The 14,526-nt window shown below is 39.3% G+C and overlaps 1 protein-coding gene across 3 annotated transcripts in view; it reads right to left on the bottom strand.

Annotated features, from left to right (window-relative positions):
• Positions 1-3,580: 3,580 nt before the first annotated feature.
• Positions 3,581-14,526, bottom strand: part of LOC119725430 (liprin-beta-1-like) — a 65,665-nt gene continuing 54,719 nt past the window's right edge. For 2 of the 3 annotated variants that reach the window (XM_038196839.1, XM_038196853.1), the window contains exons 15-23: positions 13,817-13,967; positions 13,035-13,235; positions 12,130-12,252; positions 11,186-11,233; positions 7,073-7,198; positions 6,144-6,332; positions 4,941-5,135; positions 4,188-4,271; positions 3,581-3,890 (exon numbers count right to left, since the gene is read on the bottom strand). In XM_038196839.1, the coding sequence (XP_038052767.1) occupies positions 3,843-3,890; positions 4,188-4,271; positions 4,941-5,135; positions 6,144-6,332; positions 7,073-7,198; positions 11,186-11,233; positions 12,130-12,252; positions 13,035-13,235; positions 13,817-13,967 (1,165 nt within the window). In that variant the 3' untranslated portion in view covers positions 3,581-3,842. The remainder of the gene's footprint in view (positions 3,891-4,187; positions 4,272-4,940; positions 5,136-6,143; positions 6,333-7,072; positions 7,199-11,185; positions 11,234-12,129; positions 12,253-13,034; positions 13,236-13,816; positions 13,968-14,526) is intronic. The other variant, XM_038196846.1, reaches the window with a different exon arrangement.

Raw genomic sequence — 14,526 nt, 5'->3', positions numbered from 1 at the left:
AAAAACATTTCAAACGATTTCGTACTGCGTGATGTCACGCAGAACAAATAAGTACCGGTTATAATTTCAAATATTTTGGGCAAAAAATAGATCGATTTGTTGTGTTAAAAAAAAAAAATTTCACTGAATTTGGCCCAATTTTTGAACGCCAACATTTCCTTTAAAAACATGGGAGTGAAAAATGCACACACCAACAAAACAATAAAATCGAATCAATGCAGACATTTTTTTCACAAATATTTATTTACAGAAAAGCAAGTAAACGCTTTGTGAGGTACAGAAGTACAATAAACAAGGCTTTAAAAAAACACTACAGGAATTACATGTATACCAGAAGGTTAATGTACGATATTTGCATTATGAATTGTTTACTGTTCTTTTTTAATTTATTTACAAGAATCAATAATACAATTCAGATTTTGGCTCTGCTTTAGTCAAGGTCTTGTCCAAAAATGGTGGAAATTTTTAAAGCTGTACTAGCATGATTAAGTTAGGAATTTAAAAAAAAAAAGAATAGAAGTGGTGAAACGAAAACGTTCCAGACTTTCGATGATTATGTCAAAAGGTGGCGCTCTTTGGCGCTTATTTGCAGAAAACGCAAGTTAATCTGCTTTACTTTCAAAATAGGTATCTACGCTTTAATTGTAACATTTAAAATTCGACAACTTTTGCATAATTTCGCAGCGGTTAAAATGGACTAAAAAGGTTTTTCATGAAAAGACACGGAACAGTACAAATTTGACAAGTTTATAACTCTAGGAAATCGTCTAAAAATAGATTGCATGAAGACAAATGCTGACGAAAATAGACAACTTTTGAGTTGAACCCTGTACGTTGAAGCATTAATTTTGGCAAATGTTTAAGTTGTGAGAAGATGTGGTTTTGTGCAATTTTCAGATAAAAGACATGTTAACAAAACAACCCAAAATTCAATATTTGTTACAAATATTGAAATGCGACACTGTTCTTCAGTTAACCTGCTGTATTTAAAAAAAAAACCAAATGTTATTGTGGATTTTAGAAGAATGTTAATTATCCAAAATGTGTCATAGCATTAATTTAGGCAAATGTTTAAGTCGTGAGATGTGGTTTGGTGCAATTTTCAGATAAAAGACATGTAAACAAAACCACCCAAAATTCATTAATTACAAATATTGAAACGCGACACTGTGCTTTAGTTAACCTGCTGTATTAAAAAAAATAATGTTATTGTGGCTTTAAGAAGAATGTTAATTATCCAAAAATGTGTCATAGATCTTTTGAATGTAAATTTTAATTTTGGCATTTTTTCACTTTGTCTTGATCATTAAATGAATTTCTCCCCCCCCCTCCCCCAACGTAATTCTCATTTCGATAGAGCAGAAAACAACTGCAAATCGTCTCTGAATGAGGTGTTTGTATCCAAGCAAGCGCATGCTAAAACTGGAAGTAAATCTAGTTCATAAATAGTATTAGTATATAAGGATACCTTTAGTATAAACCTGATGATGATTTTTGTGCAGTTTAAACATATTTTGTTTTCTATACACATACAAAATGTATTAAATTGATAGAGGTTAGACGTTACAATTTTCAAATAAAAACTTCAATGTATATGTAGTCTGTAAATATTTATCAAATGTAATTTCAATACATGTAGATGTAGTTCTCCACAGGGTGAGTCAAAAAGAAAGTGACTGAATTAGGAAAAAAATCACTTTATAAAATGTGGCTCGCTCCATTTCATAAAAACAACATAGGGATAAACTACGTGTTACAGACTACTAACTGTGAACATTTCACGTCATTTGCATACTCTGTTCCCAAGTTATGTCTAATTTAAAAACAAGATAAAAACAAATCAGCTGTCCACGACTGTTCGTTACCGTGGTATGAACTGTTGAGTACCCATTCAATACAGTGAAAAATGGAAATTCAGTGAAGTGAATGAACGAATCACCATCAATATTTCAGGGGGGAAAAAGAGTCGACTTGTCACTCATATTCAAAGCACAAAAGCTAACAGTAAATATACTGTCAATCTTGACTCAACCAATTAAAATCCCGTTTGTATTTGAATGCCTGTGTGATCACTAATTCTCACTCAGCTCAATAGCTTCCAATGGCATTCCACGAACAGTTAAAAAAAAATTTGTTTCAGTAAAACAAGTATAAATTCCGACATCATGACTCAATTTCAGTAATTCTTTTTTTTTTTAGAGGAGTAGAAGAACATGCTTCAAAAAAGAATAAAATTTGATTGTTTTTTAAAGAAAAAATCATTTATGCAGGTCACTTTCTTTTTGACTCAACCTGTATAAGGTCCTCAGAAAATAGTGTTGGAATTGAATGCATAGTTTGACAAACTGGGGGAAAATACACATTTTGAGACTATATAATGCTTCACTTTATCAGTACCTGTATAATGTTAGTCATATTTATGTTTTTTTTTAATTAAAAACATTTTGCTAAACCATTCCTAAAATCAGGGATGCCAATTTTAGGCTATATATTGAATTCAGGCTTTTCTATGTTAAGGAAAAACAAATACAGACATGCCATCCCATCATAGGCTGAAAACAGGTAATCCTTGTGCAGCGACATGTACACCCATACTGTAATTTGTATCAAGTGTCGAGTTTGAAAGCGTACTTTCAAAATGCTCCTTTTGTAACCAGAATTAATTTCCTGGGCTGAAATTCGGACTTGATATCCCTTTTTATAAAACTCTTCCATTTGCAACGGATCAACACACCTTGGAAGTTCCCAGTTTTTGAGTAAAATCCATATATCTATTTCGTGACAACCTTGTGGAGACTCATACATCTATAGAAATGGCCTTGTGGAGACGTATAGTCTTTTGTTCCCTATTGTGTGCATGTCTCCAGAGGGCATGGTGTATCAGATCACTTGTGGTATTGCATTTGTGTTTATGGTGTATTGCAATCGTTTTGTGCATTTTAACTGTCTTTCACATGTCAAACCTTCTCAGGCTGTGGAGCAAAAACCCACTGGCATCCCTGCTTAACTGCGTAGAGCTTAGAATTAAATTACGTCTACAAATCTACATTTTGTTCAGATGTTCATTGTCCAATTTCTGCTCGATGTTAAACTATACAAAATCTCCAGTATCAAAAAAATAAACTACAGTAATATCAAAACTAGTTCTTAATCGCACTACTTGACTCAATTCAAGTCGTTTTTGCATGACCCTCACAGGATTAATGCTAAATTGAATATAAAAACGGATTAAAATAGCATTACCACTCTCAAATGACTTCCTTAACAGGCAGTAAATAATTTACAAATAATTATTTTACACAAGAGTTTAAGATGATCATGGCATAAATAACTGTAAAAAGTAAGGCAGAATTAATCATTGCTACATAATATCCTAAAACGCAACTGATTTAAACATTTAAAACAATTTACGGTTGAAAGGCAATTGTATATTCGTTAATTCCAATTGAATAATTGAAGAGTTCCCCCTTTTAATACTGGCATTCTAGTGCAGAGCCACACTACGAACGTCTCATATATCCAAGCATGCACATTTTATGCGACCCCACGTTCCAGCCAATCGTAGTCGACTTTAGAAATTATTTCGATCAGAAATGAGGACTAGGTGTTGACTGGTCAATTAGTCTGTCATGGTTTTGAAAAACAACAACGGGTTACCGAAGACCCAATAAAAGGTGCTCGCTAAATGAATCTGAAGGTCGAGACACAGTCCTGTTTTGCATAATTAATCGCCGAATCTGCGCGAATATCGCCGATGTACAAATGCCCGTGTTTTAGTTTTGGAAGCCCAAGTTTGTAGAGTCCTGTTGAAATTCTGTTACTTTTGTTCCCTGATGCGTTGTTCATACAGTAGTGCCGCCATTTTCAGCTGGGTCATCATTCAACATGTTCTGTAAAACGGAAAAAAAAAAAAAAAAAAAAAACAATTACAGGACCCTGTCATTCAGACATGCTGCATTGACCACTAAGATCACATCTTTTTGATCAGGTGACAACAGAAGCTCAGTCAAACACGGTCAAAATCACTGTGAGAAATGTACACCAACTACAGGTGGGGAGGGGGCTTATGGCCAGGTAACTTGACTATTTATAGATCACCTGTATTTGGTGAATGTTATTTTCATGGGAAAAAATCTGATCTACTCAAAATTTTACTTGATGGGAAAGAAATCAGGAAAATTTCTTACCGTGAGGGTATTAATTTCTTCCGAGTAGACTCCGATCTGACTGGGTGGGGTCCCATCAGCCGAGTCAGGGGAACTCGCACTGGTCTGCAAAAAAACAAAAACAAAAAAGTCACCACAAGAAGAAAACCAATTCCATTCCTCCTCCCTTCCACTTCCTTCCCAATTCTTTTCCCATTCCAGTTTCCATTCCTATTCTCATTCCTTTTCCTATTCCCATTCAATTCCTATTTGCATTTCTATTCTGGTTCTACTTGCCCTTTCCATTCCCCTTCACCTTCTCATACCCATTCCAATTTCCATTCCCGTTCTCACTCCCATTCCCATTCCCATTCCCTTTCCTTTTTCCAATCCACTCCCATTTTAATTCCTACTCAAGTTCCCCTTGCCCTTCCCATTCCCTTCATCTTCCCCTTTTCGTTCCCATTCCCATTGTCACTCCCTTACCCATTCCCATTCCAGTTCCCCTTGCCCTTCCCATTCCCTTCATCTTCACCTTTTCGTTCCCATTTCCATTCCCATTGTCACTCCCTTACCAATTCCCATTCGTATTCCATTCCTATTCCAGTTCCCCTTGCCCTTCCCATTCCCTTCATCTTCCCCTTTTCATTCCCATTTCCATCCCCATAATCACTCCTTCACCCATTCCCATTCCATTCATATTCTAGTTCCCCTTACCATTCCTCTTCACCTTCAAATTATCAGTCCCCATTCCCACATCCATTCCAATTCCCATTGCATTCCAGTCTACCCTACCTCATCTTCCTGCTTGTGAACCTTCCCGGCGCTCCGTACCTCCACCCGGTAGCTAGGGGGCATTTTGGTCCCATTCTGTACCCCTTCCCTCAACCCCTGCAGCCCTGGGGGTACCTCAATGTTCATGGGGCACACATAGTCGTCCTCTTCCATGCCCTTTTTCTTTGGGCGACCACCAAAGGGGCGCTTTTTCGGCTGTATAAATAGCAGGAAACAAACATTTTAATAATTTACGGTTAGTTTCTTAAACTGCTCAATTACCATTTAGTGACAACACTTTTCTTAAAATGAGATGAAGTACCAATACCACATCTAGAAAACCCAGAAACTATGATAACAGGGGTGTGAGTGACCACTGATAAAAAATTGCTGAAAACAGCTGGAAAAGTTGTACAAAAGCTGAACTTTGGAAATCTCCTATACTTTTGTACACAGCAAGTGAGGAAAAAACCCTGAAATCTAAAACAAAAAAAGCTGAAATCCAAAACAAAAAAAGCTGAAATCAGCTTTAAAGCTGAGATTTCACACCCCTGTGATAATAATGAATTTACAAATTCCAATGCACGGGATTTTTCACATTCAAAGAAAAACAAAATTATAGGTTTCAAAGATGATATCCGGAAAAAAAACGATGTTTGCGAAAGTAAACTTCACGTTTTGCATGACTAACTGACATTACAATGTATGTATGGTGTTGTCATGGCAAATTCATACCAAATTTTCAACAAATTTGGCCAGAGTTGAAATGTGCTTAATTTTTGAGACCTCCCAGCACAAATACTTTCCATGACGTCACAATTTCAGTTGTGCTTGCTTCTGTACTAAGTACAAACCAGGGTTCGACTTTAGCGGTAGCCTGCTAGCCAAACGCTTGTCCAACCAGCGGAGGGCTAGTCAAACTTTTCCTCAAGTAGCCGGCTAACGAGTCAAACATAATTGGGCAACAGCAAAGGCTTTGAACATGTGGAAACCCTGTATAAAACGACCTTCAAGCTAGTTTTTAGCCTTGTTCATAATTGGCCCAAAAGCCAACATGAAGACGAAGTTGTGACGTCACCAGTATACAGATGGCCAGAATACCCACTACAAGTTGCAAAAGTTGAAAAATTGTTTATCCCCGGTGAATTTCATTGCGATTATTCCATAATGTCGCATTCGTTTTGCATTTGCATTCACATGGGTTTGAACAAGTGTCCATTCTACCTTGACTTTGGAGAGTGCGCTGAGTGGTACATAGTTGGACGCTTTTTCCGTTTCTCGTTTCTGTGCTTGGATCTCACTGCCCACCAGAGAGACAAAGTGAGTGCTGAGGTGTCTCCTGAGGAGGGACTTGGCATTAGGGATGCAGAGGGTGGTGGCTAGGGTCTCTGCGGTGAAACGGGGCTCCAAGACCTGAAAACAAAGGCAAAAATTGATGACAAATACTAGGTACTTGTGACAACTACAAGGTTTGGTGACAAATTCAAAGTATTTCTGATGTTTACAAGATATTGGTGGCAACTCTTGGTGACAATTGCAAGATGTTGGTGACAAATACAAGATGTTGGTGGCAAATACAAGATCTTGGTGACAAATAAAAGATATTGGTGACAAATACAATTACTCATCGTTTTCCTCCCATCTCTTGAACAACACTTCATTGTGCTGATGGCTTAGCCCCACTGTATCTGAAGGAAATGGTTCAACATCGTCAACTGAGACCAGGTCTGAGGTCGTCGTCATCCAATATACATGTACTGTTTGTCCCGAAGACTCGTTTGGCGACCTACGGAGACCGTGCATTTTCCAGCTGTGCACCGCGTCTCTGGAACGCGTTACCAGACGAGTTAAGGGCAATACACCAATTATCTCTCTTCACACGCCAACTAAAGACCCACCTCTTCAATCAGTTTCTTTCTCACACATAATGACCTCTACCTTCACACACACACACTGACTTTTCACTGACCGGCGCCTTTGAATGACTATTTTTGTCAGATACTGTGCGCCTTACAAATGCTTTGTTGTTATTATTATTATTATTATTGTTCTCCCTCCATGGCTTTCTTCAGGCTTGTAAGCTTGTTTCACACTTTGCACATTTTGTTTTAGTGTGGGGATTGGATGACCGCGCTGTGGCTACTGTTGCTTACCATAAGGGCTCCGTGGATGCCACTGCCCCTGAGGTTTGGCGCGTACTCTGACAGGTCCACCGTCCGTAACCATTCCATGACCCTGTGGTTTGTCCATAGCAGGACCTCACGTCCTGCTTCGTAAGGCTATACACCGGAGAACAAAATATAACACAACCAAGGGGTAAACACTTTAGTTTCTACATGTAATTGACCCTTAAGTCACTGTTACACCCGACACTGCTTGCCTATTTATTCACTGTAGCGCCTGAAACCGCCCACTCGATCCTATGGTTTGTAGGCCCTATTGCTTCTTCAGTCAATAAACACAATGTACTACAATGAAGTCCAGAAGCTGAGGGTGCTTAAAGTGTTGTACCTTAACCATAACCTCCTTGGTACGGTACATGGAAAGTGGCGCTGCTTAGGTCAAATTTTTGTCAAAATTGTATCAAGGAGGTTATGGTTAAGAAAAAAAACTTTAACACCATTAGCACCTGTACATGTACTACACTGTATTACACTGTTTTTATTCACTAAAGAATCAATACATTTATTGTTTTCGCTCAGCAGCTCCACTAGAATGAAAATTAACTCAAACTTTCTTTTGTCTGAACTGGGAACAGGGCAAAAGGCAGTTTCTGGCATGTACATGTTGACTTTTGCGCTCAGAATATGTTCCGGACAAAACCTGACAACGGAAGTATCAGCTTCGGGATAAATACACCATGACATGTTAATTGTCCACATTTTAACCTTTTCAAAGTCTGATGGAGTTCAAGCAAAATCTAGTGATTATTATATTTAACTTTAGTATCAAACACCAGATATATTGCATGTACAATCTGAAACCAAATGCCATGGCAATTACCTTGGCAGATGCCGATGCCAAGATAATGACAATGGAAGACTTTTGAGAAGTTGGTGGCAGCAAACACATCTGTCCTTTTCTATTGTCTGCATCACTTTCAACATGCACACATTTACATGTAATAGCTGAACCCTTAAACCCTCCAGGTTTTTTGGCTAGAAACCAAGCCAAACACAGCAACATGCAACACTTGTCTATAAAGTGACAAGCTTGCCGAGTGTAGCAAGATCCATCAGGCAAAGAGTCTCAAGGCCAAACTGCCTCAGAGTCTATGGTCACCGAATGCAGCAGGATACAACTGTGGCATTGTTCTATGGGACTAGCTCTCATTGTCTCAGAAGTGGTCATTTATGCACTGGTGTTGGTAGCTGAATGCATCCAAGTGCACCAGACTTTTCCACCTGATGCACTGTGCTGCGTCTGGCAAGGTTAGGGTTAAGTCAGTATTCTGCTGCTCTCAAGTGGCCGTCGTTGGATTAATTGATAAATATTGTCAAAACAAAGGCTTTGTAAAGCAACAAAAGTGTTGTTCTACAATGCACCTCTGAACCATGAGCATCATTTATGTCGCTTCACCTCTAAAAGGGTTGAATTTGACGTAAATAACTGAAAAGGACCCGTGTGTTTTTGCCACCAAGCATCTCAGAAGTCTCCCATTTTGTAAGATTGATGGTTGAAATGGGGAAGGTGACAAAATGATGAAAATGAAGATGACTGACGACACAATGGCAATAATAATGAGAACGAAAATGGTAATGTGAATGGCAATGATGATGACAACATTCAATGACAATGATTAACCCTCCTAGTCTTCTGTGCTTCACAACTCTTCAAGTTTTGCGAGACCACTTTTGCCCATACCAGTATATTTACAGTATCACCCAAACTTCAAATTCCTTGAGGCAATGTTCTGTGGAGTGTGGATATTTCCGTGCACAATTCTGCGTGGTTAAGCTCAGGGCAAGCAGGCAGGTTCAGTAATGCTTCACTGCTCTCCAAGGTGCTGTTTTCTTTGTGTGCAGTGACTCTGTGTGTGACACAGTTATAAACACTTTGTATCCCTTCACTTGAAACTGACCTGCTGGATTTTTTATAATAGGTCAAATTACATATTGCTCTAAATATTGGCTTTCCACTAGGAGGGTTAATATGACAATGGCAGCGATGAGAACGGCATATAACCCCTTGACGCCAGTTTGGTTCGGCAACCGACAACTGCACTTTGAGTGGAATGTGTACATGCAGGCATTTGACTATTGTCCTTGAATGGCCAGCAGGAATGCGGCCACAGCGTTCCCCGGCTCATTGCCCTTCATTGAGCTGCGGTCACCGCAGTCAGCCGGCATTAAGGGGTTAAGATGATGCCTAAAATGGCAATGACAGCAGTGACAATGATATGACAATGGCGATGGAGATGGTAATGAAAAACAATAGCAGCAATGACAGACATTGGTATTGACGACAGTGAAAAAAAAAGCAACTGTTACAAAATGACAATTAAGGACAAAAAATACGAGATGCAAAAAAGACAAATTAGAATTGGCAATGACAGCAAAAGTACATCTAATAATGCTTTGGTTGGGCACTAGATCACATTCTCAGGGATACAAATTGCAAGATGTTGATCATACACTATGATAACCACAAAGAGCACAACAGATGACACTGCAGAGATACATTGATGAGTATAAAGTACTGAAGGTCAATAAATTCTGAACCTACAAGTAAAGGTCTGTCCACAAGGCATTCAGGAATACATGTAAGTTCCTGTGAAACCATGCAAAGTAGGGTCACAGTACACAATGTGAAGAAGGCTATTCTATTCCCTACTCTGTACATATAAATCACATCATGATGCTGAGCACTACTGCTCCCAAACCTCCACACCACTAAGATCACTGTTCAGTGTATAAAAATATTTCCACTTACATGTATAACTTCCTGTTGAAGTGGTCATAAACCTTTCATAAATGTACCGGCATGTTTTCTAAATGTAAATTGTCTGGATTTTTTTTCATTTTCACTCTCGATTGAAATATTTATTACACTTCCTCCAATGCAAGTACACTTTGAAACCCCACTCACAGACAAGTAGAACAGGCAGTTCCTTTAAGCAATGCATACACCATAAGTACAAATGACACCAAAGTATTAACTGTGCATTACCATATTACTGAATTAAAGGGACTGTCTGTGGTTTGAAAACCTGATCACCACCAAATGAAGCAGGCTGGTCCAAAAAACAAGTGCAACTGCAGGCACTGAATCTCATCTGTGTACTTATTTTGGTCTTTTTTGTAAAGATACAAAATAGACACAGTCGACAATTAAATCTAAACATAACAACTACATGCACCAGTAGTATATAAGTTTGTAATTTTTGGGACTTTCCAATGAAATTGGACAATATTACACAGAACGCCACCAACACAATCACAGATCTCAAAATAGGATAATTATGAGGCAGTAATTTCCCAAATTCAGGCTTAAATGTGCGCTGGAATGCAACATAAACTTTTTCACTTGTTTAAACTTAATTTGTTCAGTTTTGCCGTTTAGAATATTCAGGGAAAAAGTAAAATACGCATATACCGGTACACACACAGCTGTGATGTTATTTTATCGTAAAGTTGCGGTGCTTTAATTGTCAGGTGCCACTCTTTTGTCAACTTCAATTGTTTTTGGCTGACGGCAGTTCATTGTTAACATCATTTTAGCATTAAACCCCTAAAAATAATTACTGCAAACAACTCCTGCACCCCATATCGATCGCCGCACGCAAATTTTAACTGGCACGCTCATCTTGCAACATTTGAATGGCGCAAGCACGAAGTAGCAGCTGGCAGTTCTGAATATCCAAATACTCGGCCTGACGCAGTTTGAGTAATCGAATACTAAATTATTCCAAACTGGAAAGCCCTATTCTCAACCTGCTCATGGCAGAGAAAACCAGTACAGTTACATGTACATGGAGAGCATGTCGCAAATGACCTTAAAAGCTCTGTGTAAATTACATGACTACGGCTTTCTATTACACATGCCCCTATAGACGTGGCTGAAGCCTTTTCCCATAGAAGACATGTGGGTTTTTTGCCAGTGACAGCAAAGAAATTCTTGCGCAGCCTAACTTTGCAGGAGGATGTCATGGCTTGTTAGCCCAAAAATCCATATTTTGAGATCTGCGATGTAACAACCGTGCAATAGCAACAACCAACTCCACACTGAGCATGCCCCACTAGCTGTTTGTTTGTTTGTTTGATTACCAATTCTGAACTCCAAGGGGGCATTGTTTTAACCTCAGTAAACCAATTCTGTGAAAGAAAACAAATGGTCATGAGCTGATATGCAACTGCCAACTGGTACAAATCTGAAGTAAAAAAAATCATCTGTTTATTTTACGTAATGCTGAGTCATAGTCTTAAACCTGATTATCTGTGATTTATTGGAGGAATTGAATACAAAGTTCGTCACTCAGTTCTCAAAGTGAAAAGACTGTTTACTTATAAGCCCAGGCCACTCTGAACAGGAGAAACAACACTAGGTGTGTGTATCGAAACCGGATACTCGAGTATCCGAGCGCTGATGTCAGGATCCGAATTCCGAATATGGGAGTGGGTACCCATACCCAACTTTATAACCAAAACAGATTTCACATTCATGTGCATTTCAACGTACCACATACTCGCAGTTCCAGTTTACACCGTTAAGCTATATATCCACTCTGGCAATTTCCAGGATTTGAATTTGGGGTTGGGTTTCTTTTACGGGTACCTGGGTACCTGTGTTTTACTTCAGAAGGGTACCCGGTTGTCGTTTTACCCGTTAATGCACACCATTAAACATGTACACCTCTCCAGTGTTGCACTGTATGTTCCAGCTGCACATTATACACAAGTGCAAATACTGGATTTTCGTCAGACTTTTGGTTGCACATTCATGGCTGTAATTGGTCAAAGCATCAAAGGGCGTGGCTTAACCGATCGGTTTATTATCCTTAACGGTTAACAAATGCTGCATGAGCTTCAGGCATTCTAACAACCATTACAATTGATGCTGTGATATGGCCTTACTCAATACTACACAAAATTACTCAAAACAAATGTGTTAATGTTTTGTTTATCTTCTGAAAGTTGTAGTTTCTTGGCATGCTTGGGACTTTCCCTTTACGCTGTGAAAGGAAGGGGATTAGAACGACACATATGCTTACTTCGTCTGTCGGTCGACGTCGGAGGCAATTGGGCTGGAAGTTGTACAGCCTTAGGCACTGGATTCCCCGCATAATACTGACATGGTGCATGCCGCTAGTAACCCGCATCAAAAGAAGGTCATCCTGGAATAATGAATTATTCATCAGGTCAAAGTAAAGGAACCAATATTATTGTACATCATCAAGTCATCCTGGAATAATTACATATTCATGAGGTCATAGCTCGACAATACATATCTTCATGCATTTGATCATCCTGAAGTAAATATTCATTAGGTCATAATGCAAGAACCAACATTGTACATCATCAGGTCATCCTGACCTAATTGAATATTCAGTAGGTCATAGTGCAAGAAACAATATGTGTATATATGCATCATTTATAAGACAACCTGAACTATTTATAAATTCATGAGATCACCGTGCAAGAACCAATGACATTGTCATGACATGGTTGCAATGTTCACATAATTGGATGAATGACTGCATGTGTGCCACATTTCAACCAATCTGATATCATTAAGGTTGAAAATTGGTGACTGTTATGTAACTGACTTCAAAGATACAAAAATCTAAGAAAATCAAAAAAGAAAAAAAAACCTATCCTTACAAAAACTGTGGGTGTTCCAGCAAGTTTGCCAAACTCTGTGTAGAGTGTTCTCTGACTTGATTTGAAAGTTGAGACAGTGTTGAGACATTCCCAAAACTTAGCTCTGTCTTCAGCTTTGGCTCCAGGCTCAAATTTAGTTTAAGCTCCTGACTTGAAGGCAACTTTGGCTCAATACAGGTCCAAGTTCTGCTCCAGTAACATCAAATTTTATTATACAAAGGCCAAAATTAAGAATAATTCCATACAGACAAAGCCAAAGCTGGAGACAAAGTCTCGGTTTCTCTGTAACACTTACCACAGTCAGGTAGTGCAGCATTCTCCCATCAATCCTGGCTTCATTGAAGGCATCCTTGTACTGAGGTAGACCCACGTCGTCCAGCCATCTGGTCACCCAGTGGTAGTCCAGCGTGCTGAATCGGTCCTCTTCTTCCGAGCCCATGGCCTGAATGGCTAACTGGAGCTTCTTGCGATGGAGGACGTTCTTGACTCCCAATTCCTGCGAACACAAAGTAAGGCAGGCCTGGTAAAGCTGGTCCCAAAGCACACACCATTCTATTCAATTGATTCAGAATGCCTATTCACTGGAAGTCTTTTCATGCATATGGTCTACATAATGGGCCGGATTTAGCTCATTGCCGAAACAGGGTAATCCTATACAATAGTACTGCCCAGCTCAAAAGTGGCTGTCAGTCGGTGAGTCTGTCAGTCAGCTATCGGGTACAGGGAGGATACTGGTACCTCTGGAATAAACCAAAAAAGGCCTGGTATTTGTGAAATGTGCCTTTTAACAGATTTTTGTACCCTTTTTCAGCCCTTGTGCTAAAACTACTTGCTCAATGTGCCGTTTCATGGAACTATTCAGCAGAAAAGTTTCTTTCTTGATGAGAAAGAAACAAACTGGGTACTAGTAATGAGTGATACAAATCCAATGTCATTTCTGCTGGAAACTTGTCATTTGCTGAAATTTTTTATTTTGGCACTAAGCAAATTCATGTTCAGAGCATCTTAAGGCAACTTTTTTTAGCACAAGCCTTATTCGGAAAGACAGAAGTCAGTGAAGTGAACAAATGGTCTCACCCTCTCAAGGTCCAGGGGCGATGCTTTGAGGAGCGTGGCTCCGTTCTTGACCCAGACGCGACACATGGACATGTACTGGCTCAATCCCATCTCATGCAACCAGGCCGCTACCTGGTCACCCTCCCACTTGGCGAAAGGGGCGTCGATATCTCTGCAATTGAAATAAAAAATGGTACTACATTAGAAGTTCTCTATAATCAATATAAAAGGGTCCACCAAATGCTGTTCGGTATAGTGGTAGCAAATTTGGTAGCCAATGGTCAATAATGGCGTACAGTGGAATGCCTCTATAACGAACACCCCGGGATCCACAGAAATTGTTCGTAATATTAGCGATCATTTGGTATAGCGATTTTAAGCTGCCGGTGCTCCGGTACTCACTTTTCAACAAATAGCGCCCTTCAGAACTTCACCCTGCCCGCCCTGTAAGACGACTTTGAACACGTGCCGACTATTGAATTATGTAATTACACAGTTTTTGAGCCTACTACCTACAGCAATGGGTGGCTTTCCCCTTCTATTCCTTGGGGAAATAATAGCCACTTGTTGCTCTTCTCCTGACATTTTTGGAACATTGTTAAAAAAACTTGTACGTTTTTGTACACAACAATCGGTAGCCAAGGATGGTTTTCGGTATAGCCAAAAGTTTGTTATAGCGGTGTTCAGTATAACAACGTCCCACTGTACATAAACTGTGGGATCCAAATGGG

This window comes from Patiria miniata, unplaced genomic scaffold, assembly GCF_015706575.1.
Source record: "Patiria miniata isolate m_02_andy unplaced genomic scaffold, ASM1570657v1 HiC_scaffold_1, whole genome shotgun sequence".
In the NCBI taxonomy this organism is placed as follows: Eukaryota; Metazoa; Echinodermata; class Asteroidea; order Valvatida; family Asterinidae; genus Patiria; species Patiria miniata.
Note: the sequence above shows the minus strand (reverse complement) of the source record. Positions and strands in the feature narration are given on the sequence as shown.